The sequence below is a fragment of the Phacochoerus africanus genome, chromosome 8, assembly GCF_016906955.1.
Source record: "Phacochoerus africanus isolate WHEZ1 chromosome 8, ROS_Pafr_v1, whole genome shotgun sequence".
NCBI classification, from domain to species: domain Eukaryota; kingdom Metazoa; phylum Chordata; class Mammalia; order Artiodactyla; family Suidae; genus Phacochoerus; species Phacochoerus africanus.
In genome coordinates, this window is record NC_062551.1 from 63,499,568 (window position 1) to 63,525,984 (window position 26,417).

General features: G+C 60.8%; 2 protein-coding genes and 1 long non-coding RNA gene across 10 annotated transcripts in view; 1 reads left to right on the forward strand and 2 right to left on the reverse strand.

Moving 5' to 3' along the window:
• Positions 1 to 3,298: 3,298 nt before the first annotated feature.
• On the reverse strand, positions 3,299 to 21,048 carry NADK (NAD kinase). 6 transcript variants are annotated; one of them, XM_047791107.1, is made up of 15 exons: positions 20,890 to 21,048; positions 20,645 to 20,698; positions 15,508 to 15,627; positions 15,181 to 15,411; positions 13,262 to 13,483; positions 11,583 to 11,666; positions 8,343 to 8,472; positions 7,953 to 8,061; positions 7,765 to 7,850; positions 6,894 to 6,996; positions 6,377 to 6,531; positions 6,150 to 6,249; positions 5,911 to 6,068; positions 5,326 to 5,408; positions 3,299 to 5,026 (listed from the first exon to the last, which is right to left on the reverse strand). In XM_047791107.1, exons 5-15 carry the CDS (start codon positions 13,432 to 13,434, stop codon positions 4,840 to 4,842), a joined length of 1,368 nt encoding a protein of 455 aa, XP_047647063.1. In that variant the 5' UTR covers positions 13,435 to 13,483; positions 15,181 to 15,411; positions 15,508 to 15,627; positions 20,645 to 20,698; positions 20,890 to 21,048; the 3' UTR covers positions 3,299 to 4,839. The 6 variants fall into 6 exon arrangements, with proteins under 6 accessions (XP_047647063.1, XP_047647066.1, XP_047647061.1 ...); XM_047791110.1 differs by lacking the exons at positions 15,181 to 15,411; positions 15,508 to 15,627 and having other exon boundaries at positions 7,953 to 8,058; XM_047791105.1 differs by lacking the exons at positions 15,181 to 15,411; positions 15,508 to 15,627.
• Positions 20,104 to 23,887, forward strand: LOC125133089 (uncharacterized). Its single transcript, XR_007136414.1, has 3 exons — positions 20,104 to 20,292; positions 20,798 to 20,995; positions 23,719 to 23,887. It is a non-coding gene; the product is annotated as an uncharacterized LOC125133089 (long non-coding RNA).
• A 160-nt stretch (positions 23,888 to 24,047) lies between these two features.
• Positions 24,048 to 26,417, reverse strand: part of GNB1 (G protein subunit beta 1) — an 84,376-nt gene continuing 82,006 nt past the window's right edge. For 2 of the 3 annotated variants that reach the window (XM_047791111.1, XM_047791114.1), the window contains exons 10-11: positions 25,952 to 26,067; positions 24,048 to 25,747 (exon numbers count right to left, since the gene is read on the reverse strand). In XM_047791111.1, coding sequence (XP_047647067.1) covers positions 25,961 to 26,067 — 107 coding nt within the window. In that variant the 3' untranslated portion in view covers positions 24,048 to 25,747; positions 25,952 to 25,960. Of the gene's footprint in view, positions 25,751 to 25,951; positions 26,068 to 26,417 lie in introns of all 3 variants that reach the window. The other variant, XM_047791112.1, reaches the window with a different exon arrangement.

Below are 26,417 nucleotides of genomic sequence, written 5' to 3' on the forward strand. Positions count from 1 at the left end.
TGAGGTTGCGGGTTGGATCCCTGGCCTTGCTCAGTGGGTTAAGGAGCTAAGGATCCAGTGTCGCCGTGAGCTGTGCTGTAGATCCCAGACACAGCTTGCATCCTGCGTTGCTGTGGCTCTGGCATAGGCTGTTGGCTACAGCTCCGATTCAACCCCTAGCCTGGGAAGCTCTATATGCTGTGGGTGTGGCCCTGGAAAAAGACAAAAAAAAAATTTGTTTTGAGATCTTTCTTACATTTTATCTGGGACAGTGCCATTTAATAATTTTGAAATGATGTCAGAGGAGCCTGGGCCCCTCCTGTCCTGGGCTGGGCTCCCGGCACACAGGACAGTGCTCCCTGCCTCCTGGGCTTCCAGCTAGCCCTTGGGCAGTGCTGCCCAGGCCTCCAGCCACTGCCAAGGAAGCCCCTGCTCTGTGGTCACATTTCCAGAGTTTGGGTCCTGCCCCTTTCTCTTTGTCCTGCTAATGGCTGGTCACCTAAAACAACAAAACAGTCAGTTATTTTACTGGTGAAATGAGTTTGGCAGCAGCAACGCGTTGTGACTTTGGACACCCAACTGTGGTGACCCTCTCACAAGTCTGGTAAAACAGAGGAGAGGAAACTTATAAAGAGGAGAAAGGGGAAGTTGTTATAAACAAAAAGTCCAGGAGGTCCCGTCATGGCACAGTGGAAGCGAATCCAACTAGTATCCACAAGGTTGCGGGTTCCATCCCTGGCCTCACTTAATGGGTTAAGGATCCGGTGTTGCCATGAGCTGTGATGTAGGTCCCAGATGTGGCTTGGATCTGGTCTTGCTGTGGCTGTTGTGTAGGCCAGTGGCTACAGCTCCATTCGACTCTGGCCTGGGAACCTCCATGTGGCACGGATGTGGCCCTAAAAAGGCAAAAAAAAAAAAAAAGTAGCTTGCTTCTTGTCACAGATGGAAGAGACACTGCTGCTATCGGTTCTATATCGAGGCTGAGGGGTGTGAGCCTGAGAGCTACCCCCCTGACGCTACTAGAATTGAGGTTTCCCTCTATTAGTTTCCACACAGTTCTTGTCTAAGTTCTTGCAGGAGACGTGGCTTTGTTGCCTATGAAGGCAGCAGGAGTAATTTCACCCTGGGTCTCAGGGAAGCCACAACAAAGCATCGGTGCAGTTTTATGCAAATTTGCTGGAGTTTTAGCTTCTTTTCACTGGATTCCAAGAAGCAGAACTTGGGAGTCAAAGACTAGTCTGGCCAGGGTTCCTCACACCCTCATCAGCTTCACACATGCTGTTTAAGCTTCTTTGCTAATTTGCACATTAGACACAAATCCTATAGGAAGCAGTTCTTGTGAAGGAAGCCCCCCCCGCCCCAGGACCTCCGAAGCCTCCAGCACGGCATCCTCTCAGTGTGTCTCTCTCCACGGCCCTGGCATCCTCTGACCTCCATGGCCTGACTGGTGCCAGGCCCCCTTCCCAAAAGCTCTCTCCTTCAGTGTTTGGATGACAATGGGTGACTTTCCACAAGGCAGGAAGGCAGAGAATCCATGGCAGCTTCTGCTCTGCCACCTTCTGGGGCCCCCAGGCCACCCTACTCTCCTCGCACAGGCTCCATCTATGCCTGGGCCTTGGTCTGAAAGCTGCAGCCAGGAGGGATGGTGGGACCTGCGGGGCCCAGGGGACAGCAAAGACGGCAGGGATGTGTGGACATGGGCCCGGGAGCCCACGCAGCCCAGGAACAGGTCGTGACCCTGTGGGTGGGGAGAAGGGTGGAGGTGGGCTGCCTGATACCTCTGTACCCCCACCAACATGGCCAGGAGGCACTGAGCAGCCTGCTGTCGCCTCCTGGGCCTGGGTGCCTGGTCCTAGCCTCCAGACGCAGCCCCTCCGTGAGCCCAGCCACGTTCAGCTTGCTCCGCGCCAAGCCTTTTTTTTTTTTTTTTTTGTCTTTTTGCCATTTCTTGGGCCGCTTCTGCCACATATGGAAGTTCCCAGGCTAGGGGTTGAATCGGAGCTGTAGCCGCCGGCCTACACCAGAGCCACAGCAACGCAGGATCCGAGCCGCATCTGCGACCTACACCACAGCTCATGGCAACGCTGGATCCTTAAACCACTGAGCAAGGCCAGGGATCGAACCTGCAACCTCATGGTTCCTAGTCGGACTCGTTAACCACTGAGCCACAATGGGAACTCCTGGCTTCCTTCTTTTGAACAGTCGCCATGCCTCGTACCCCGAGGGCTCTGGTGCCTTTGCTGCCTCCCCTAATTAGGGCGGTTTCCCTCCCCACCCGAGGCAGACTGCCCAGTTCCTGGCACCCAGTGGCTCCTGGTGCAGGAACTTCAGGGCAGGAACTGCTGTATGTGGAGCCTGGCCTGAGAGAAGGGAGGCCAGCAGGGGAAGGCCCAGGATGTGGTCTGGCCCCGGGGCTGCTCACACACAACCAGGCAAGGCCAGAAGAGGCTTCTAAGGCCACTGCCTTGAAGACTAGAAGCTTTGAGGGGCCTACAGCTGCAGTCCACAGAAATGTCCTGCTGGCCTGGTCGGGCAACATCTTGGGGCCTGTGCTATGGCCTCTGTGCCCCAGCTCTCTGTCCCCTCTGACACACTCCCAAAGCCCGGAGGGGCGAGGTTGGGCAATGCCTGTTCCCTGTGGACTGGAGACCAGCTGGCCGGCCGGACCCAGCCATTAAGTAGGCACTGTTGCTGGACGCAAGGAGGCCCAGCCAGCCTGGGATGGCACACAGCCGGCTTGTGTGCGGAGAGCCTCAGGCCCAAGTGCCTTCTGCCACCTGCCCGGGCAATGACCGCAGACACCCTGCTTCCTAGCAGACCTGCCGGCCACCAAGGCCCACAGCGGAGGGGACAGCACTCATGGCCACTGAGACGCCTGGCAGGAAGTCCCCCCCAGATGCCTGGATGTGAAGGGCTCGTCAGGCACGGCTGCCTTCCGCAGGGGCAGGGCCTGCACTCAGCCCCCGCCAGCCCCAGACGGCCACTTACGTCTGAGCTATGGGTGGCCTCTCAGCAGTGTGCACGGGCTGGTCGCCGTTTCTCCCGGGCTCTTGCCCAAAGGGCTGTGTCCACAGCACCTGGTCTGGCTCCCAGCAGAGCCTTCGTCACGTCCACCCAGGCCTGAGCAAGGAGTCCCGGGAACCAGGAGGGGGAGGCAGGAGCTCCAGGCTGGGCCATGTCCCTGGTGGAGCAGGACCCCTGCCCCAGGACATGTGCCCAGGGCAGGCTCCGCCAGCTGGGACCCGAGGCCCTGGCCCATTCGCCTCAGCATCCTGGGGTTGGTTACGAAGAACCAAATAAAGTTATCATTCAACCCAACTTTTAAAACAAGTCTGTTTATTGAAAGGATCCGAAAATAGTAATAAGGCTTTCAACATTTAACAAATTTCCCAGATATTAACAATATGAAACATTAAGAATTTACTTCAAAAAACCCAAAGTTCCGCAGGTCACTGTGCGTCATGCTTTAGGACTTGGTCAACACCTGCTGTCTGAATGAGTGACCTGAGTGCTGAGCCTAACGCTGCCAGTGGGGCTTCCTCAGGCCACTGGCTGTGCCGGGGGCTTGCAGGCAGGTGGCGAGAAGCGATCCCCTCCCAGCGCGGCCGGGCGCCCAGGCAGGTGCAATGGAGGCAGACAGCGGCCACAGCGCCCAGGCTGCAGAGCCAGCTCCAGAGACCTCTGGCCACAGTGGCCACACGTGTGCCCCGGGTGCCTTTTCCTCAGCCTGTGAACCCCCAGGTGGGCAAAGCACAGTCCCCCCGGCCCGTCATTCCAGAAGCAGGTCCAAGAAAGGACAGGCACCTGTCCGTTCTGCTTCTGCAAGAAACACGATTGAGAGAAAGCAGTTCTCAGACACAGACGCCACATTCAAGATGCCCAGCGGGTTGGGGCCAGGCTCCCACCAGGTGCCACACAGCTCTGGCATCCGGCAGCTGGTGATGGCGCAAGAGGGCTGAATGTGAGGGTCCCTCCCGAGCCCACAGGGAGCAGAGCCGTGTTGACATGCGACACCCCTACCCCGTCAAAACCGTGGGGCCCCCCGCGCGCGTGTCTGTCAGCCGCGGGGGCTGCAGAGTGGTCCCAGAGCACAGGACATGGGGCGAACACTGGAATGAGCTCTGAGTGAGACGCAACCCGGCCCCGCCCTGAAAGCTCACAGTGTGCGCCGCGGTCTGCAGGCAGCACTTTGAGGAAGTGCGACAATCTCTACAAAGGAGACTCGGGATTGAAACACCTGCTCCATGAGGAATGTGTAGAGTCGACCCCCCGACCCCGCCGTGGCCGGGCTGGTGCTCCAACGGCGGGGGGCGGGGGGTGAGGGGACCGGGGCTTTGGAACCAAGGCAGGAGCAACCAGGCAACTCAGGCTGACCCTGAGCCGGAGCGGGAGGGGACCCGTCTGCCTGCCAACCAAATGCCGCCTGCTCTTGGCAGAAGCGTCCCAAGTGGCATCAGGGGAAGGTGGTGGTGGCTGAAGGAAGATTTTTGCGGTGAGACATTTATTTTTCAATAGCAAAGGATAGCTCTGTCCACGCTGCTCTCCCCCGCCCCAGCATCAATCAACTGATTCACGGAGGTTTCCAGATGGGGAATTAAAGGGCTCATTAAGCTGGGGACCCTGCCGGGCCTGGGCTCCGGAGACGCTGGGTGACTGTGCCCGAGCTGGCCTCCAAGCTCCCAGCCATCACGCTCGCTTGTTTAGAAATGCAGAAAAAACTCAGATTTGAAACGTTAAAAAGAGCTGATCTGGTCGACAAAAAAGCCAATTTCAGGCCCTCCCTCTGGCCACAGACTGACGCAGCGCCTGCCACCTATGCCGGGCCTGTGAGACTCACAGTGTGCGTTTGGGCCGATAGGCCTAGCTCCCCGAGCCGCCCTCCTCGTCCCCGTCCCCCGCCTCGTCGCCCCCCTCGTCCTCCGGGAAGCGGGCCTGCTTCTTCCGCAGGTTCCAGTGCAGACACTGTGCCAGGCTCTCAAACCAGTCGCTCACGGGGTCTCGGACGCAGACGGAGGGGAGCGGGTAGCAGGAGGTGGTGATGCTGATGCTGCAGCGGGAGAGAGGCAGCGTCGCCCTCCCGTGAGACCTTCCCAGCGAGACGCCACCCTCCCCACGGGCTGGGCTGGCTCAGCTCTGCCCACGCCCCCTGCCCGAGGCCTGGCCCCAGGGCCTCTGGTGCCCTGGAGGCAGAGGGGTGCTCCTGGACCCCCAGGGGCAGGTGCAGCTGGCAGGGCGCTGTCACCCAGGCACAGGTCTGCGACGTGATCGTGCCAGAACCGGGGACAGGCCCGTAGGGCTCTCAGCCCACCAGCTCCACCTGCCCTGTTCTGGCCCGCGGCCACACACCTGTCTCCGTGGCGGATCTCCTGTCTCTTTCGTCCATCGAAGGACACCCACGCGGTGTTCCTTGCTTCTGGTGACAGCATGATCTAAAGAGTCAAAAGCAGGACAGGGGTACCCTATGAGAGTGAGGCCAGGAGCGTGAACCCCGCCTGGGGTGGCACCGCCCAGGGGACTCACAGGCACCCACACAGTGCCCACTACGTGCCCGGGTGAGGTAACTTGTGTCCTGTGGACACGACCCCGGGAACGGAAGGCGGGTGTCCGTCAGGGCCAGGTGCCTGGCTCCGGCCCCTCCTCTCTGCGCCCTGCAGACCCAGCCCGCATGTCAGGGCCCAGACCAGGACAGGCTGGCCCGGGGTGGCCTGCAGTGGGGAGCAGAGCACAGAGAAGGGGTGGACGTAGAAGGACAGAGGCCCTGGGGGACAAGAGGGCAGGGTCCTTCCTCACCTGCCGCCCTCACTCCACCCCCACCACTCAGGTGGAGATCCTGCCTGTGGGGCTGGCCCAGCTCTCGGCGCTGGCCCCGCCAACCAGACCCCAGGGACCAGGCCCCACCGGGGCCCCAACCAGAGGGTGGGAGGCTCTGACCTTAAGCTCGACCCCTGCAGGGACCACAATAGGCCGGAAGGACAGCGAGTGGGGGCAGATGGGTGTGACCATGATGGCCGGCACGTTGGGGTGAATCATGGAGGCCCCGGCGGCAGCTGCGTATGCCGTGCTGCCCGTCGGGGTGGAGACGATGACGCCTGGAGAAGAGGCGCAGGGTGGCGCTGGTGCGCACGGCCCCCGCCCGCGTGGAGCCCCAGGCAGGCCGGGCGCCCACCTACCATCGCCCTGCACCGTGGTGATGAGGTGCCCGTCCAGGTAGACGTCCACGTTGGACAGGTACGAGGAGGGGCCTCTGTCGATCACCACCTCGTTCAGCACCTGGGGGCGAGGCCGGCGCACTCAGGGGCTGCAGTGCCGGGCGGCCCTGGGCGCTGGCAAGGTCCCGAGGGCGGGGCGGGCGGGGGGGGCCCACAGCCCGGGGGGTGGGGGGGGGACCCAGACAGACCTGGTACTGCATGACCTGCTTCCCGAGCTCCGCGTCCAGGGCTGCGGCCAGCACCCCGTGCTCGCTGACCCCGTTGGGGACGGCCAGCTTCTTCCCGCTGAGCTCTTTCACGACCCTGACCTTCAGGCGGCTCCGCAGAACAATAGCCGCGTTGCCTGGGGGCCGGCAGGGGTCACGCCCAGGCCGGTCAGCAGGGAAGGAGGCCGTGGCGCTCATAGGAAGAGAGCCCCCCCAGCCAGAGACCGCCCCCCCTGCCCTTTCTGCTCCCAAACGGAGCGCCGCCCTGCTGCCTGTGGAGCTCAGCTCACTGCCCCCGGGCACGTACAGAGGCCTGATCCTGCGAGCGCTCCAACGTCTCACGTCAGGGAAAAACGCTTGAACCACCCCAAACTCAGAAGTCTCTGAGTCCTGAAACACTCAAATGTGGTCCTACGCATCGTTAGAAAAAGCCCACGCCAGGTAAGAAGACAATCTCGCCTCGGGGACTGCTCGAGGGTTCTGGAACATTCCGACTCACCCTGTATCACCTGAGTAACTTGGGACTGAAAGTTCTCAAAGTTGAAGGGAGTCAGGAAGCCCAGGGAGCCCAAGTGGAACGCCATGACCGGAGGCACGCTGCCCTGTGAGCCGACGAGGCGGGTCACTCAGAAGCCCCGGAGCCACCCCAGCCCTGACGGACCCTCGCCCGCCTAAGCCCGGGAGGGACACGCGCTAGGTGCATGTCGGTGCCGCTGCGGGGAGGGGGCGGACTCAAAGGGGGTGGTGCACGAACGAGGTCAGCCAAGGGTCAGGGAGGCCAGGGGAACAGTGACGGAGAGCGGGGACCCCGGGGCAGGTTTCGGGAGTGTGGAGAGACCGCAAGAGACAACGGGGAGGAGCGCAGGGGCCGGGGGTGGAAGGGCTGCCCCAAAGGCAGTTCCGCAGCCCCTTGAGAGCTGCTCCCGCAGAGGAGGGAGGAGCAGGCGGGGCGGGGGTGGGGGCGGGGGAGTGGGGAGGGCACCTGTTGTGGGAGCTGAGAAACGACGGCTGGGCAGCTCTGAGGGGGTGGGACACCTGCCAGGACCCTCGCTCTCCTCTGCCCAGTGGGGGCCGTGCGCGGTCCAGCCCGGTGGCTCGCAGCACGTGGTGCCCCAGCCCGCGACCGAGCCTTCGGCACCGGGGCTGGCTCCCCGCTGGGCCCTGACGGTCGGCCTGCAGCTCCTCCCCAGCGCTGGCCCATCGCCCAGCAAGGGGCCAGGCCTGGGGCCTCCTCCCAGCCCAGCCCAGGGGACCGTCAGGGGCCTAGCACAGCTGCCCACGCCTGCAGACCCCATCGCCAAATAATGAACTGAAGAGATACCGCAGCCCCACTGGAGCAGGACCCGGCCCGCGCGGCGCCGGCGCCGCACCTGGAAGAGCGAGGAGGCGTAGAGCAGCGTCCCGTCGCCGCCCAGGCAGATGATGAGGTCGATCTGGTTCGAGATGTCGTCGTAATCTGGAAGCAGAACAGCAGACGCCAGAGCAGCCGTCAAGCGGCCGGGTGGCGGTGGCGGCGGTGGGCGGCCGCCCGGTGGGGCGGGGCCCGGGGGCAACTCGCCTTCTCGGAAGGTGCAGAACCTCCTCTTCATCGGCCCGAAGTGGTCGTCACTCACGAGGGCGGGGTCCTCCAGGACTTTCTTCTCCACGTACACGATCATGTTGTTCTGCTGGAAGATGCCACCCGTCAGCCCGTCGGCAAGACACGGCGCGGCCCGGGCTGTCCTTGAGAAGCCCGCTCGGCGCCTCGGCTCTGCCGGCAAGGGGAGGATGCTCCCCAAACCGCCTGCCCCCGCGCAGCCCCGCTGCACCGGCAGGAGGCGGGAACGCTCCTGTTCCTGCAGCTGGGGTCGGAGCGGGGGTCAGGGCACCGCGGTCCCGAGGAGCCGTGGGTCTGAGGCAAGGCCTGTGCGAGCGCGGGGGTACGGGGAGCTGGCCGCCCGGCGCTCACCTCCATCAGGTATGTGCAGAGCTCCCTGAAGGGCTGGAGCAGGCTGGCATCCCGGACCTTCTTGATGACGAGGACACTCTTGGGGGACTTGTTCCACGTCAACCGCTGGCTGGCAGGGTCCTGGATGTGCCTGGGAGGGGAGGGGAGCATTCACACCAGCGCCACGGCCGCACTGAGAGCTGTCCTGACACGACCATGAGGCTGCTGAATCCCGGGCAGCGTCGCCCCCCCAGCACCCCTGCCCTCGGCTCCTCCGCAAGGTGCAGCGGGACCTGCCCCCGAGACACAGCGCAGGTGCCTGAACCGGCCTGACAAGGATGGGCCGGGGCAGGACTCAGAGGTGGGGATGAGCCGCTCGGCTGACCCTTAACCTTCACAGTCAAAACCCACCCTGTTTCAAAGTCAAAGGCAGGATTTGGGGCAGGGAGGCGGCTCTGCGCCATCTCCATGGGTACGAGTCATCGCACGTTTGTCCACAGCTCAGGACACGCAGCATGAGGTCCCGGAAGGAACTAGGGACTCGGGGTGGGCCGAGGTCTGCACAGGCTCACCGCTTGTAACCAGCGCCCCCTCTGCGGGGATGCTGAGGGTGGGGGAGGCTGGGGGGGCGGGGATGCGGGACCGCTCCCTTCCCCTCGCTTTTGCACAAACCTAAAACTGCTCAAATAGTTAAAAAACAAGTCCCTGCACCTTGGTCCCTGCACTGGCAAGATCCCTGGGCAGCAAGTCTCCTTGGGGGCAGGGGTGTCCTGAGGCTGAGCCCCCCAGTGGGGGCTGACTGCCGTGTGTACCCTGGAAATGCCCGCCAGACTGTTGGGAAACAGCCCTGAGACGTGCGTGGCAGCAAAAGACCTGCCCTCTGACGCCAAGTCCCCAAGACCTGCTCCAAACCGTGCCTCGAGGGACAGCGCCTCCCTCAGCACCTGATGGCCTCGCCAGCAACTTTCAAAATCGTGATGCGAACCCCTAAAGGGAGGGGTGGGTCCCTGGTCCCGTGCTCCGACCACCCATCACTCACCCTTTCCAGGCATTTCTGCCAGGGGAAGGTCACCCGTTACCTCCTCTGCCCGGGTCTCAAGCGGGGCCCCGGGGGGCTGGGGCTCTGTGCGCAGCATCTCGGCCATGCTTCGTGAACGGCAGGAGAGGAAGGCAAAGCAGTGCCCCAACTCCCCACCTGCACCCTGGCTCCAAACACCTTCTTTCTGACCTGCTAACACAGCGCCTTGCGAAAGGCCGTGTCCGGAGCAGTGTCAGGCGCCTCCTGACCTAAATGTACACCAATCAAACTGCCTTCTCTCCTCCTACTGCGGGGGGACCCTCCTGGCGAATCGCCACTGAAAACAAACACCACGCCCGAGCTCTGCCGCCCCGGGCGGTCCATTCCTGGACAGTCCATCCCGTTGGGCTGCGCAGGGCGGAGTTGGGCTGTGGAACCAGCCAGGCCCGTGGCAGGAGTCCGCGGGCAGGCAGAGGGGTGGGCACTGGTCGTCTGCTTGGCGTGCACGCGTGGCCCTCCGCCTGGGTCTGTGTGAGTCTGACGGGCCCCCTCCCCACTGAGCAGGCGGCCAGGGCTCTGGGCCCCTCCAGCCCAAGACCCAGCCTCACCCGCCAGAGCCACCACTCGGTCCTGAGTGCCGAGGGGTCACTGCAAAGAGGGGTGCCGACCCCTCTCCGGGCCCCGGGGCAGGGTCAGCCGATAGCGCAGCTGGGGAACCACTGAGCCACAGTCTCCAATGTCAAGAGGCGCCTGCTGCTCCCACGCAGCAGAAAAGATGCGTGCGGGGGGGGGGGGGCGCGGAAAGACGACGCTGGTTCGACGCTGGTTTGTCACCTCCTCTGTTGACTCCTCTGCAGTCTCTCCCTTTCCAACCTCAGGGGAAAGTTCGCTTCATGCAGGTAAGCCCTGCCCCGCTGGCCTGGCGCTGGGGAGCGGGCAGGGCCAGGACGGGCACCACAGTCCCCACAGTGCCCGGGGGAGGCCATGGAGGGAGCTGCTGGCTCCTGGCCCTGGAGACACGCGAGCCTCTGCTCGGAGCCCTCCGCCCACATGGCCCCAGGGGACCCTGAGGAGTAGCCCAATGCCGCCCTGAGACCCCACCCGGAGCTCACGAGGCCAACCCCCCCCACCCCCGAGACCTGGGCCGGGAGCAGGCGACAGCTAATTAAGGCCAGACGGGGAGCAGGCGACGAGACCCCACCCAGAGCTCACGAGGCCACCCCCCCGCCCCAGACCTGGGCTGGGCGACAGCTAATTAAGGCCAGAAGGCGGGAGGCCACCCAGGGCGGCCCTTAAGCTGAGGTGTGAGTGACAAGGAGGGAGCAGCACCACCAGGATCAGGGAACGTGGGAGGGGCCCCAGGCAGCTGGTGAAAGGCCAGGGCAGGGCCAGGCTGGGCCAGAGCGCACAGTGGGGCACAGGGCAGCAGCCAGCGCCTGGTGCCAGAGGGCCTGAGGCAGGATCCACAGAAGGACAGGCCCCGCCCGTGTTCACAGGAACATCCACGGGCTGCCCACACAGCACACCTGAGCGTCTGCCCAGCAGCCCCGGGGGAGGGGCTGCAGGGAACAAGGACCCTTGCCGGGGGCTCCGCTGGGCCCAAGGCTGTGCTGGGACTGTGCTGTTTCAGCATCAAGCATGGGGGCAGCGAAGCCACTCGGGTGCTGTGCTGTCCCCAAAGAGACCCAGCATGGCCAGCCCACACAGCAAACTAATCTCTTTGGAAGCGTCTGTTCTCAACAGCAGACCCGGGACGGCAGAGAAGGGGTCTGTGTTCAAGCGTCCAGTGAAATAACCCCACCTGCCTCGTCTCTAAAGAGCTTCCCATCTGTCATCGCAGGCCCAGGGACCCCCAGGCTGTGCTGCCCTTGCGCTACAGCCAAAATGTGGAGCTTGTTACCACGAGGTGGGGGATTCGCTCAACCAAATTAACCCAGATTTTCAGAAATGCCAATTAACACTCGGGCCTCCCTGTAATAATCAGGGAACCGTGTCGGCAGCGGCGTCAGCTTGAGAAGGGCACTATCTTTCCAGTGTTCTCACCGTGAAGAGCAAAGGTCACGCTAGATCTGAGTTGGAGCCCCTCCGGCCCAGGCCCCCATCCACTGCCCCAAAGGCAGCGGCGTCACAGAAGGTGCCTTGTGGGCCTGGAAGCGCCCGACATGCACGCTCCTCCCCGGGAGGGGGGGGAACTTCCCCAGCGCGGCCACCCCAGGGCGGCGCCCCCTCCCCCAGAGACTCACATGATGCTCTGCGGGTTCTGCAGCACGCAGGCCTTTGGTCCAAAAGTGGTCACCGGGCAGGGCCCGTGCAGAGAGCGGGTCCTCCTGTGGGGAGAGGGCACAGGGCAGTGAGCTGCCGTCAGCTGAAAGACACATGTGGCCAAGAGTGACACGAACCCCGCCACCTGCCCAGTACCCAGGAGAGGACCCACAGATTCCGCTGACCCCAGAGCCGCCCTGGAGCGCCAACGCTGTCCGTGCAGCACTCAGGGCAGCACGTCTGGAGGTGCTCCTTGGAACAAGGCCCTGAGCCCCACCCCAGGACAAGGGCGTAGGCCCTTGGGGCCAGGCCTGGGAATCTGAATTCTCATCTCAGCTAGTATCTCCGAGGATAGTCCCTGGGTGCGCAGCTGGGAACCACCCCCAAGTCATCCAGACGGAAATTCCAACAGAAAGGCCCACTCTGAGCTGCACCATCCGGAAAGATCTGCTCCAGCGGGCAGCCGTGTCCGACAGCAGGACAGCGACTCCGCCCCAACAGAACCACAGGGCACTGTGGCTGGCCCACATCCTGGGCAGCACACCACTTGGCGGCCCTCCCTGTCCTCTCCTTGGGGTGCCAGGGGTGGTGGGAGCCACCTGGACACCCCACAGTGACAGCCGGGGGACCGTGTTCACCTCGCCCAGAATGCCAGCACCAATGGCCTCATGGTCTCTTTCTGCACCAAAAACACTGGCACAGAGATGCCAAACACGGCTGGCAAACTTCCAAGTCTTTAACTGCCCACCTCATGCATGGGTCAACAGAATCTTCAAATCCCAATGCAGACAAAAGAGATTTTCTATTGTCTTGTAAAGAGCAGCCACGGGCCATGGCCCTGGGGCCTTCAGGCACTGGATGAACTGTTTAGAGAGGGTTTCTGACCCGAGCCGGCTGTGGGTGTGCCCCCCAACCTGGGAGGCACCCCGACCCAGAGGCTGCCTTTGACCTGCTGCCATTGCACAGGCTCAAAGTCCCCTGAAATTAAAGGGCGTGACTGCCAAGCCCCGCGGAGCTGCAGCCAAGGCTGCCCGCCAGGACAGGCACTCACCTCACGGCAGCGCAGTGGCCTACGGGGACCAATGACCCCGAAGGCAGCTGCAGCCACGCACGTGGGTCACAGCTGTCCACCTGGAAGCTTCTGCTGGCACCTCATCTGCCCAGTGCCCGGCAAGCCCGGGCACAGACCTCTATGTGCTGCTCCCCAAGACCCTCGCCCGTCACACGGGGCTCCTGTGCCTGAGGCCATGTTGGCGCTGGCAGCTCCCCTCAAACTCCCAGCCCGCATGGCTCCCGGGGCCGGAGCCCCCTCCACAGGGGCCATTACAGGCTCTGCCGGGCAGGCCCTCCCCGCCAGCTCTGCACAGCTGCTCCCGTTCTTGTGCAAGAGCAGGGGCCCCCTGCCCAACACCCAGGGGCCACGCTCAGCCCAAGGCCAGCCTCTCACTGGGCAAACCGGCTGACGGCACTGCAGGAGCCACCCCCACTCCTCACCCCCAAAGTGAATGTGGGCACCAGGGTGAGGGAGGAAGGAAGGGAACAAGGTGGGGTGCCCTCTGGGGGGCGGGAGGTGGCCTTTAGGGATGAGCCCCCTGGGAGGCTGTGCCCACCTCCCGGGTGTCTGAGCGAGCGCCGCCCGGGCCCAGAGGAGGCCTCGTACCTGAACTCCCTGGTGCTTGCCAGGGCGGGGGAGGCTGACAGGCTGCGGGACTTGGCCCGCCCCCGGATGGGGTGGCCGAGAGCCCAGTCCTCGTCCCCATAGCAGGCGGAGCAGCGGTAGGAGGCGGCGTCTGCGCTCAGCTCCTTACTCCCGTTGACTTTTTCCTGCTCCATTTCCGCAGCTGTTGCCCAAGGAGCACGTGGGCCTGGAAACGCCGGACGCCTTGGTGTCATAAAATAAAGGAAAGAAAGACCTACGTAAAAACAGCGAACACACACGTACCTATCAGGGGAAAAAGCACGGAAATCCAGTTATCAAAGGACTTCACCCGGGCTGCTTCCAACCCAAAGATACTTCCAGCTCAGAAATCTACCTCTGGTTTTTTTTTTTTTTTCCTTTTTGCCATTTCTTGGGCAGCTCCCGCGGCATATGGAGGTTCCCAGGCTAGGGGTCTAATCTGAGCTGTAGCTGCCAGCCTATGCCAGAGCCACAGCAACGCGGGATCCGAGCTGCGTCTGCGACCCACACGGATTCGTTAACCACTGCGCCACGACGGGAACTCCTACCTCTGGTTTTTAATTAATCTGGAAGAGCTAAGTCCACGAGTAAGAAAAAATTACCAAGCGAGAACGTGGCCACACACCAGGGGACGCGTGGCCCTTTGAGAGGTAAATCCCACTCGCGGCGCAGTTGTAAACGCCTCTCAGCCAGAACACGTGGGTGATTATCACTGACAAGACCAAGAAGGCCAAGTCCTGCAAACAGAGGCTGCAGTTTTATGTCATTTATTTCATTCGTTCATTTATTTTTTGTCTTTCTAGGGCCACATCTACGGCATATGGAGGTTCCCAGGCCAGGGGTCGAATTGGAGGTACAGCTGTTGGCCTGAGCCACAGCCACAGCGACACGGGATCCGAGCCGCGTCTGTGACCTACGCCACAGCTCAAGGCAACGCTGGATCCTCAACCCACTAAGCGGGGCCAGGGGTCGAACCTGCGTCCTCACGGATACTAGTCAGATTTCCTGCTGAGCCACGATGGGAACCCCTACTGTATGTATTTTTTTTTTGTCTTTTTTGTTGTTGTTGTTGTTGCTATTTCTTGGGCCACTCCTGCGGCATATGGAGGTTCCCAGGCTAGGGGTTGAATCGGAGCTGTAGCCACCGGCCTACGCCAGAGCCACAGCAAAGCGGGATCTGAGCCGCGTCTGCAACCTACACCACAGCTCACGGCAACGCCGGATCGTTAACCCACTGAGCAAGGGCAGGGACCGAACCTGCAACCTCATGGTTCCTAGTCGGATTCGTTAACCACTGCGCCACGACGGGAACTCCCTATTGTATGTATTTTTTGATGCACTCGTGGCACCTGGAAGAACCTGGGCCAGGGACCAAAGCCTCTGCAGCGACAATGCCAGATCTTAACCTGCTGCACCACCCGAGAACTCCTGAGCTTACACTTTTAAAGTGATCTATTTGGTCATCAAAGAAAACTTCACCTTCCGAAAGTCAGTGGAGACTCTCATCTTCCAACTAGAACATGGCAAAGCAGGAAACGAAAGAAGCCGAAACAGAACAATCCTGAGGAACCAAGGGCACCTGGGAGCGTCTGAACTCTGTCCCAGCCGACCCGGGCTCAAAACTGGCACCCAACCGACGAGACAGCACTCGGACCAGACGAGCTGGGACCCCCAAGCCCAGGACCACCCCCCACCGTCAAGCTGTGCTGGGATCCTCGAGAATTAAGAGCAATGAGCTAAAGTCAACAAAGCCAGAAGATGAATAAAACAAACCTAAGGAAGGCAGAAAAGGGGACAAAACACAGGCAGAAAGCATTACAATGACAAGGAGAAAAGCAGCAGAGCTTAGAGATAAGGACATCAACCAGTTTAGACTGAGGGACGGAAAGAACTACACTCACCGAAAATCCTGGACCAAAAGGTGGTGATTTTCTCAGAAAGCTGCCAGTTCCCAAGAGAGGCGTGGCAGTGCCACGCGCCACGGAGGACCCACGGGGGCCCAGACCCTCCTCCTGGAAGGCCCAGCCGGGCCTGAGCTCACTCCAGTCGTGAACAAGCACAAAGACAAGCCCAGAAGAGCCCACAACGCACACGACACAGATGCCAGCCCCGGAAGGGACAACGTGGGGTTCCTGCAAGGAGGCAGAAGGAACGTGCTGGAGCCACAGAACAGCCTGGGGCCTCTAGAATAAGGTCAAAGGTAGCAAGTCCCCTGAGCCCTCACCCACCTGGCACTTCACAGTCCACTAAGGAGTCTCCTGCACCTGAGCCAGACCAAGGGCATCAGCAGCATTAAAGGCTCCCAAGGTAATTCTAGGAGTTCTCTGGTGGCTCTGCAGCTTAAGGATCTGATAATGTGGGAAGGGTTAGAACACAGAGCTCAAGGGACCAAAAAGACAGTCAACAAACAAACGGATTTTCAACAGAGGGGATTCCACAGGGAGACGAAATCTTCTTTCCAAATACTTCTAGAAGAACTCCAGAAACTCCCTGGTGATGCAGCAGTGGAAAAACCCCAGGAATTTGCTGGTGACCACGGGCACACCCTGCCCTCCCCCCCAAAAAACCACTGGGCAAAAGATCCCAACTTTGGGCAACTTCCCCAAAGATATACTGACTGCGAACAAGCACATGAAAAGATGCCCAGCGTCTTTAGTCATCAGAAGCGAATTAAAACCACAATGAGATACGGCTCCCATGCATGGAGAATGCCAAAAAGGTCAGAAAACTGACCACACCAAGTGTCCCCAGGCCAGGAAGGCATTGGAACCCTCATGCACCACTGGTGGAAATGAAAATGGTGTAACCAGTTTGGAAAATAGTTTGGCAGTGTTTTCTTAAAACGTTAAATCCAGGTTCATCCTCTGTGTGTTTCCATCTCAGATGTTTACCCAACAGAAAAGAAAGCATGTATCCACACCAAGACGTAGCCACGAAACTCTGTGATTCATTCAACTCTTTGCTCAAAATTCACCTCCTGGAGGACACCCCTTTGCTTCCATTCCTTATTCCCGCAGGCAGGGGCTCCTCTTCCCCGGGGCGCGACCTCTGCCTGCCCTGAAGTGACCCTCTCACTTGTGTCTCTCTTGGTCCGAAACTGCAAGGCTCAGAGAGGTCAGCGCTTGAGGGGAGCCCCACGGAACACGCACCATTACTAGAGACCAAGGGGTGGTAGCAAGCAGAGGGCCGAAAATGACCCCCAAATTAACGACAATAATAACAATTATAGAAAGGGATGCCAACACTCTGGCCAAACAAAACCTGAAGACCCCTTGCCAGGCGCTGCACAGGCTGGAAGAAGCTGGACGGCCAGCAAGGAAGGCCTGTCTGGACAGCACACTGAGCTGGGCAGGGGAGGCTGGACCCCTAGAAGGTGCAGGAATGCCATCATTCCACGGGGTACAGAAATAACTCTCTAGTAGGAGTACCCTAACCCTGAGAAGACAAAGAAAAGGAATTAATTACATCCTATGATGCTCAAGTTTTCAGAAGGTTTATAATTAATTTTATAACCGCTGGATTTTTACATATTCTATATTACGGGTAACATCCAAAGGAATGAATCTCTCGGAGTTCCCGTCGTGGCGCAGTGGAAACGAATCTGACTAGGAACCAGGAGGTTGCGGGTTCCATCCCTGGCCTCGCTCAGTGGGTTAAGGATCCTGTGTTGCTGTGGCTGTGGCGTAGGCCGGTAGCTGTAGCTCCCATTTGACCCTTAGCCTGGGAACCTCCGTATGCCTCAGGTGTGGCCCTCAAAAGCAAAAAGGAATAAATCTCTCAGAGCAGGAGTTCCTTGGTGGCTCAGGGGTTAAGAATCCAGAATTGTCACTGTAGTGGCTCGGGTTCGACCCCTAGCCCAGGAACTTCCACACACTGTGGGTATAACCCAAATGAAAGAAAAAAAAAAAAGAGAGAACAAAGTTTTGGGGACCTAGGGAATAAAGTGAATTTCTTATACGTGACATAAAAAGCATAGTTCATAAAAGGTAAAAAAAAAAAATCAATAAACTGGGCTTCATTAAAATTAAAAACTTGCTGTGTGGCAGAGCCTGTTAAGAAAGTTAAAAAAAAAAAAAAGCGACGGATTGGGAGGGACTGCAAACTGCGTGTCCAAGAGAGAATTTGTATCTATAACATATAAAGAACTCTCAAGACACAAGCCCACAAAACCAAACAAACCAACCAGAAAATGGGCAAGCGAAAAAAGACCACAAGAGGGTGTGCCTACAGCCCCCAGCAGGTGACAAGCCACTCCTTGCCAGCTATTAGGAAGTAACCCGCACTGCCTGCCACTCCACATCCCTCTGAAAGGCTCAAAGGAGGAAAGCTGGAAAGGCTACAGAGAAATGCCCCTCCCAGGCTGCTATGGGAACAGAAAAGGGACAGACTCTGGAAAAGTCTGACAGTGTCAAAACTAAACCCACAGCCCAGCAACTACACTGGGGCATTCGTCCCAGCAACACACCTGATGTCCACACAACAACCTGCCCATGGACACTCACTGCAGCTCTCTCTGCAGGAGCCAAACTGCACTGAGAGCGAGTGGACACTGGACCTGAGCTGCTTCTGCAACCTACTCCACAGCTCACGGTAACATCAGACCCCAACCCACTGAGCAAGGCCAGGGATTGAACCCACATCCTCAACAATACTAGATGGATTTGTTTCTGCTCTGCCACAACATGAACTTCCTATTTTAACTGTGGGTTGTTTTTTTTTTTTTTGGGGGGGGGGTCTTTTTGCCTTTTCTAGGGCTGTTCCCGCGGCATATGGAAGTTCCCAGGCCAGGGGTCTAATCGGAGCTGTAGCCACTGGCCTACACCACAGCCACAGCAACTTGGGATCCAAGGCACATCTGCGACCCACACCACAGCTCACGGCAACGCCGGATCCTTAACCCACTGAGCAAGGCCAGGGATAGAACCCGAAACCTCATGATTCCTGGTTGGATTCGTTAACCATTGAGCTATGACGGGAATGCCTTAACTATTTTAAAAGGATGAAATTTTAACTCCATACAAGTTTCATTAAGTTCCTGACAGCACAAATCTACTATTTAAAAACTTCTCCATCAGGGGAGTTCCCATTGTGGCGCAGTGGAAAGGAATCCGACGAGGAACCGTGAGGTTGTGGATTTGATCCCTGGCCTCGCTCAGTGGGTTAAGGATTCGGTATTACCATAGGTCGAAGACACGGCTCGGCTCTGGCATTGCTGTGGCTGTGGTGTAGGCCAGCAGCTGCAGCTCGGATTGGGCCCCTTGCCTGGGAACCTCCATATGCTGTGGGTGCAGCCCTAAAAAGCAAAGTGCTGGCAAGGACTTGATCAAACTGGGCAGTCACCCAGGGGGTCTGAACCCAGAAAGGCCTTTTGGAAAGCTCAGCACAAAAGGTGACGGAAGAGCCTACGGGGGCCACGCAAAGGAGCAAAATAAGAGACCTGGGGCGGGGTTACAGGGGTGGCTGCTTAGCTCGGAAGGAAGCGGGTACCATGCCACCTGTGGCAGAGCTTCACATCCCTCCAGGCCGCCCTCACCCAGCTTCTCTCCAACTGTCTGAACACCTATCTGCCTGTACCCAGGCTGAGAAACTGCGAGTCTGGGAGACACAGCAGAGCGTGAGCCAGAGAAAGGAATCCCGGAGTCACCCCCGACCCCCTTGAGGGCCAGTGCCGGTCAGCAGGGGAGGGCAAGCCTTCAGGGAGGCCCTGCAGGGAGAAGAGCGCCCCCCAACCCCGCCAATGCCCCCTCCGACGCTAGAACATCCGCGTCCAGAGAGAAGCCCCAACTTGAGGCCAAGAAGGTGCGAGGGCAGCAACCCGCGGGAAGAACTACCTGCCTCTTGATTCTGCAGCTTAAACGGACCTTCGCGGGGTTCCCGTCTTTCTTACCGGGGCACCGCTTGCTCCTGGTACCTCCCCGAAAACCCTCGAGGCGGTGAGCGAGTTATGCACCGGGACCAAGCCCACTCGCAAGTTCAGCGGAGACCAGAGCACCGGGGCCTCTTCTGGGGAGCCCGTGTCCGTGCCGCCCGGAGCTGCCCGCCCCCGTGTCCCTGCCCTCAAGTCCTTGCGGCAAGAGCAGAGGTCACGGCCGGGAGGCTCGGGGGGGAGGCCAGAGTGGGGCGCACCCAGCAGGGCGAGGCGCTCCCGCACGTGTCCGCGCGCCGGACAGGAAGGCAAAGGGAACAGGGACTCAGCCGGGACCCAGCGGGCCAGCCGCCGGGTCGTCGGGGAGGCGCTGGGCAGCGAGCTCAGACGCGCCTTCCCAGGAGTCATACCGCGACGTAACCCCCTAAGTGACCGCCTCGCCTGAGGACCGGACCCTCCAAGCTGTCCCCACAGCGCGGACTCCGTCCGGCCGCCCCGACACCTGCGCCGAGCCTGAGGCAGGGGCGGCCGGCCAGCGCCTCCCGGCTCCACACCCGGGCGGTGGGCAGGGACGCCTTGGCCCTGCGACCCCAGCCCTCGCTCCCATGACCCTGGGCGGCGGGCTGGGCCGAGGGGACGCGCGCTCACCGTTCGCTTCCCCGGGCGCCTGCGGGGCCGTCGTCTCGCTGGGATGCGCCCGCGGGTTCCGCAGCCCCGCCGCCGCTCGCCGTCGCTAGCCGGCTCCCGGCGCCGCGGCCGACTCCCGCCCCATGGCCGCCCCCCGCCCCACGGCCGCCCGGCCCGCGGCGCCGGCCCGCGGAGTAGCGATGCCGCCGCGCCGCCAGTGCGCACGCGCGCCCCGGCTGACCCCCGCGCGGACCCGCGCGCCTGCGTAGGAGACCGCCCCGCCCCCCGCGTCTACGCACGCGCCCCGCCCCGCCCAGCGCGCGCCGCGGCCGCCCGCATGGGCGTCCGCCCGGGCCTAGGCGTCCGCCCCGGCCTGAGGGCGGGACCCCGGCTGCCACCACCTCCGCAGCGGCCCCGGGAGGACCCTGGTGCCCACTCCCCGCGCCGCGTCGGAAGCGCGTTCTCGGTCCTCCTGCTCCGCCCCCCATTCGGCCCCCCGCTTCTCTGCCCCGCGGGCCCGGTGAGCTGACTGCAGGCCCCGCGAGTGGCGACACCCCCGCCACAGACCCTGTAACTGCCAGGGCGTGGTTCTGCCTAACAGGAGCGTGTTTTGGGAAGCAGCAGTCGGTATGCGCAGCAGCAACAGAGCTGTGCCCCTGGGCCGCCCGCGCTTGCCCACCCCGAGCGGCTTGGCGGGTCCCTGCATACCTAGACCTGGGCTTGGGGTTTCAAGGGACCTGCCGACACTGTTCTCCCTAACCCGCGATCCCCGTAATGGAGGACCTAGAGAGGAGGGGGACCAAGGCGACGTTGCACACCCCTCGCCCCCAAGCCCTTTCCCCCAAGGCTCGCCGAACTGACTGGTTACCCACCACCTGGGTGCCGGACGTCAGGGATCCCAGCTGTGTCTCTCTCCGGGGACGTGTCTGGGAACAAACAGATGCAGGGTCACTGTAGATGAGGCTGGCCAGGCACCAGGCTTTGTAATCGCCTGGCTTTCAGGGCCTGCCGTTATTCCTTCCTAGAGCCCTGCTCCCGGGACAAGAACACCTGACCGAGGCCATGTGTAGACTAGAGTCCTCTGAGCAGCCTGGCCTCTACCTTCCCGCCCCCATACCTGAGGGCGAGTCTTCTCTAGCCAGGACTCCTGGGCCTGTGTCTGGAGACCTGGAACACACCTCTCACTGCTGTCCTAGGACCCCTGGTCAGTGGGGTCACCGAGGGTGAGTGGAGAGGGAGGCAGATGGTGGGAACTGGAGGGGGTTTCTCAAGTTCTGTAACTTCCCCATCGGGCTCTTTTGTAAACTCAACCACTTCCCCAAAGTGACCATTAGCCACACCCTGAGAAAAGCAAAGCCTTTTGAGCTGCGGGTTGGAGTATGATTGTCAACTTAACAGTACTAATGCTAGGCTAGGCCTACTGGGAACCTTCTAGAGCAGGGGGGCACTCTGCACAGAAGGCTGCAAGGCAGGAGTTCCATCCTTGTCGCCAGCCACGGCACACAGCAGGCACGCATCCTGTGTACCCCTCCCTAAAGGGAGCTTGTACAGGTGCGTCTTACTCACGGAAATGTGCCGCCTGGGCTTTGGCCATAGGCTTCAGGCCACAGTGCTTCCCCATTTCAGAAGTAAGAAAACAGGGGCTGCGTGCGGGCTTCCTTCAGCTGAGTGTAATTGTGCAATTTCTCCCAGCAGGCCCTGGGTCCCACCCGGGGATTCCAAGCCACCAGCTCACACCCTACAATCAGGAAGGCCAGTGCTGGGAGGGGCGCTTTAGGCCCTCCAGAAGCTTCCTAGAGTAGGTTTTGCTTGGGGTGACGCCAGGGCAGGGCTGGAAAGAGCCAGGCTGAGTGGAGAGAGGGAAAGGCCAGCAGTGGGGCCAGCGGCCGGCTTGAGGGTAGGGCTGCATGTGGTTAGGCCAGTGCAGGCAGGGCAGAGGATAGGGGATCTGCCACAGAGGGACTCGGGGTTTGGGAAAGGCCATGGGTGCCACCTCTCCCAGTGCCAGAGCTGTAGACGCTCTTAAGTTGGTGTTTGTTTCTTTGTGCTTTTTCCTAAACACGGCTCCCCTGCTGCTTGAGCTTTAGCCCCCCAAAACCTGAACCCATCCTCTTCTGAGGGTCAAAAGATGGGGGCGAGCGGGGGTTGGGGTGCAGGGCCATAGAGGGTGCAGTGGGTAGGGCTGCCTGCCCAGAGCTGGACTTAGGCAGGCAGGGGGATGGTCCTGAATTGGGAGCGGCAGGGTGTGGAGGGGCTCCTCCTGCCAGCTCTCGGGAATGGGGTGAAGGGAGGCTGCCCAGGACCCAGACGGGGAAGCGGCTAGGAGCCTGGGTGACAGGCCTGGCCGGGAGGCACTGAGGCTCCCTGGGGAGGTGAGTGACGCGGGCTGTCCAGAGGCCACTGCCTCCATCACCCAGCTTCTGGCCTGCAGCCAGCATGTCTTAGATGAGCCTGGTCCCTCCTGTCCAGCCTTACCTAGCTCTCCCCTGGGGCCAGCGCTCCTGGTTGGGCTGGCTTTGGGGTGGGGAGGGGGCAGCCCCTCTTGCTGCCAGCCTGCTAAGTGCCAGGCACACAGTACTTGATGTGGCCACTAGTTGTCCCCAGGTAGGGGGGAGGGGCACGAGAGCCGGGAAGAGTGCTGGTGGAGGGGACCTGGGCATGGGACCCAGGAGGCGGCACAGGCCTGGGGTGGGTGGGGGTCTTTGGTGGTGAAGCCAACGAGCAGCCCCTGCTCCAGCATGTGGCACTCGCTGAACTCTTAACAAGGCCTCTGGGTGCAGGCGCTTTTGCTGTCGAAATTTTCACACGGAGAGTCCAAGGCACAGAGCAGCCAAGTAACATGCTGGAGATCACACAGCAGGGACGAAGGGGCAGGACTGGGCTGGACCCAGGAGTGGGGAACGGTGGGGGAGCCAGGGCTGGGTGGTGGGGCCAAGGGATCTGGTAGCAAGAGTGGTGGGAGCAGTGTGGGGGGCGAGGAGCCCGCTGTGTGCTCCCTCTGGCTGGCCAGGCGTTGCGGGAGCCTGGGTGAGGTGGACGTGGCGAGGAACTGAATGCTGGGTGCTGGGCGTGGTGGTGGGACTGGCGTCAGAGCCAGTGCAGGTGCCAGGTCCGAGCTCCCAGAGGTCACTGCTGGGCCCTGGTTCTTGTCCAGCTGCCGAGGGCTCAGGATGCTGTGTGAACATCACATCTGCAACAGCTGTGCCCACCGGGGCCAGTGGGGGACTCAGGAGGCAGCAGAGGCTGGAGGCCATGCTGGAGGAGGGAGTGGAGGGGATCGAGGAGGGGCCCCTTGCCAGGCGTGTCCAGGCCATGGAGGCCACCGCTGGAGGGTTCTGCTACCTGGCGCCACTGGCTGGCCCGCCTCCAGGTGCCCCACAACCATGCCTGCTTTCTGTGACGCTCATGAGAAAGTGGGCAGCAGCCTTGAGGCCCCAGAGCTTTCCTGTCCCAGGCTCGGGGAGCAGGGGACACGCAGGGTGCCAGGCTGGGGCACTGAAGGGAACAGGGGCCACTCGAGGGTAGCCAGCCCTTGCCGAGGCTGTGCAGCCTGGGCTCTGCTGTGGGCGGCCAGCGGCAGGATAACTGCTTGCTTCCCAACCCCAGGAGACCCTCCCTCCCAAGGACCGAGGCTCCGGCCCAGGGAGCACCTTGCACGGCCTCTGGCATTTTGTAAGACAGCCGGCAGTGCCAAAACTTGCAAGGAACAGGACGGTTCCAGAGGCAAGTGGGGGAAGAGGCTGAAGCCAGGCGAGCCCACTGTAGAGGCTGTGGGTCCTGGCAGGAGCACCCAGGAGACCCCTGCAGACGTGCTGACCCCGCTGGCCCTCCCCTGCGGGCAGAGCCAGGAGGACCCTCGCTTCCCCCACTCCCTGGGATCATGAAGAGGGGGCACGGGGCCCTTGTCACACACACTGAAGTTTTTGTTTCTCACGCGTGCTGGCAGATGCTCTTCCTCTTACAAGCCTGTACAGTTCTTCTTTGGAGACCAAGACATGGCCCTGGCACAGGGCGGGACGCCTGTCCCTGGAGGAACGGCTGCAGCGTCTCAGGGCGGAAGAGGAAGGACACGCCACCAGTGGGGGCGCAGGCTCAGGGAGGGGAAGGTAGGTGGGACACGGGGGAGACTTCACTGCCCTGGGCACGGCCAGGGAGGTGGGATGAGAGGAGGGCTGGCCGAGGCACTGCCGCGCGATTGGACGGGGCCACCGGGGGAGGGCGACAACCTCCAGGAACCGAAGTGGCCCCACAAACGAGCAGCCACAGCAAAGTCCCTCATGTCAAACTGCTTTATTACATCTTAAATAACAGTACAGTTGGATATAGGATCTATCTCGCATCCAGCTTCCTGGCAGTACACGGACTTAAAAATTAAATACAAAAGGAGAAGGGCAGGGTGCAGAGAGCTCTACGGAGGCGCCGAGAGGGGAGGGGCGCGTCCCACCCGCCGCAGGCCCAGGCCAACCGCGCCAGCAGTTTGCACAGGATGTTGCAAACACAGGATGGAGAAGCCGCTGCTGCTGCTGCTGCGGGAGCGCTCGGGTGCAGGGGGAGGCCGGCCGCTGTCCAGACGCTGCTGCTCAACCCTGGGCCCGACCCCAAACCAGGGAGGTCCGCTTGTTAGAAAGGGTTGGCCTCAGATGCCAGAGGCTGGTTCCCAGGGAGAGCCAGGCCGTGCAGAACTCACAGCGCGAGGCTGAGGTCTCGATCCCCGCACCCTCCGCCCCAATCCGACAGCAATCGCTTGGAACAGGACTTGATTTTTAAAGAAAGAAAGAAAACAGTGACTTATCCCGCTGCTCGAGCGTGTGGAGCCGCTAACTGCACGGCTTCCGATGCGATGCGTGTGCACAGAGGAGCAGCGCTAAGTGGACAGAGCTGCAACGGTTACAATTTTCAAGAGGTTATTTCTTAAAAGAAAAGGAACATCTAAGGACTGAGTCCTGTATGCACTTTTGAGCATTTCTACAGCATGCGATTCTAAGAGTAAACCCACCCAATATGGCAAACGATCAACTTTTTTAAAATTTAACTTAGAAAGTTTGAGATCATTATTTTCAAAACATTAATTTGTACACTGCTTCATACACAGATAACGGACCGACTATCCAAGCACAGACGGGCACCTCTCTGGCAGACTCCTGATGGCTGCGGTGGGACTCGGGGTCATGATGCGCTCCTGTTCGACGCCCCCACTGTCGCCAGGAGACCCCAGGTGAGACTAAAAGCTGAGCTAGAGGGCAGAGAGGGCCGGGCCGGCTGGGCGGGACGAAGAGGTGCCTGACGGGCGTCCGCAGAGCGTGAGAGCCTCGGCTTCTCAGCATCCTCCTCCTCCTCCTCGGCCGTGTTCGTGCGCAACCATCACGTGACACTAGACGCCAAGTAAAAAATCTAGGGACTAAATGTACATCGTTAACAACAGCAGAGAGGCTGCACTAGACCCTCTTTCTCTGTTTAACTACGGAACAGAAAGGAATACATGTTAAGAAAGAAATGCGAAGGTTTGCAAAATCCTGTTACAAACACCATCTGCAGTTCAGAGTCCATGACAAGATGCAGCCCCAGCCGGTTCTGCCTAAACATCACCAAACAGGGTCACTCATCTTGACTCCAAAGAAATGAGTGAAAAGGTGTGTCTGTCTCACAATTACACTCAAGTTTACCTTCTGGTTAACGTTTTTATTATTGTATTTCCTTTTCAATTCATTCAGGACAAAAAAAAAAACAAAGGAACAAGAAGAAACAAGAACAGTGGTCCCGCAGGAATGCACACGATTTGCTTAGTTTACAGCACGGAGGCTCTGCTCTCAGTGGGAATTGTGCTCTTGGTTTCGGCAATAGTGAAGGGAGAAGATCTTGCCCTTTGGAAGTCCGGAGGGGGTGCAGGGCGTCCGCGTTAGTGGGTGGGTGGGAAATGCTATCACCGTGACGCTCCCAGGCTGGAAGGGCCTCCCAGTCCCCGCGGCGTCCACCTGCTGCTTTAAACAGAGTTAGAGATGTGAAAAGAAACAGACCCCCACTTGCAGCTCTGTCCTCACCACAGCTCTGAATGCTGCCCTCACCCCGCATCGGATTCCAAAACCCCCACATCAGAGCTCATCGAGGAACCCTGAACCCCGACTGCACCGGCTCACGAGAAACAAAGAGCCGTGTGCAGAGAGCGCCTGGCCGCGTGGTACCTGCTGGCGTTAGTTCCAGATCTTGAGGAAGCTGTCCCAGGATCCCGTCGCCACGGCCATCCCGTCGTCCGTCACCCCCAGGCAGCTGACGCGGTTGTCATGCCCAGCCAAGACACCTGAGAGCAAACCCCAGCAGTCGCCCGAGGGCCCGGGGTGGCAGCCCCAGAGCCCCCAGGGCCAGTCTGCAGTGCGCAGTGGCCGGGCAAGGACATGAGGACGGAGAAAGCCTGGTGAGGCGGGTGGGGAGGGACAGGGCACCCCCTGCAGCTCCCGCCAAGGCCAGCGAGGCCGGCGCTGTGCTCCTCTCGCACGGGGGGAGGGGGGGGGGACGCGCCCAGGGCCGGGGAAGCCCTCAGACAGAAGGGAGAAGACAGGGCAGAGCGGCTGGGAGTGTGTGTGTGACCACACGACTGAAAGGCACAGACAGTCCCAGAGCCCAGGGCCTCCTGCGCGGACTCCTGAGCAC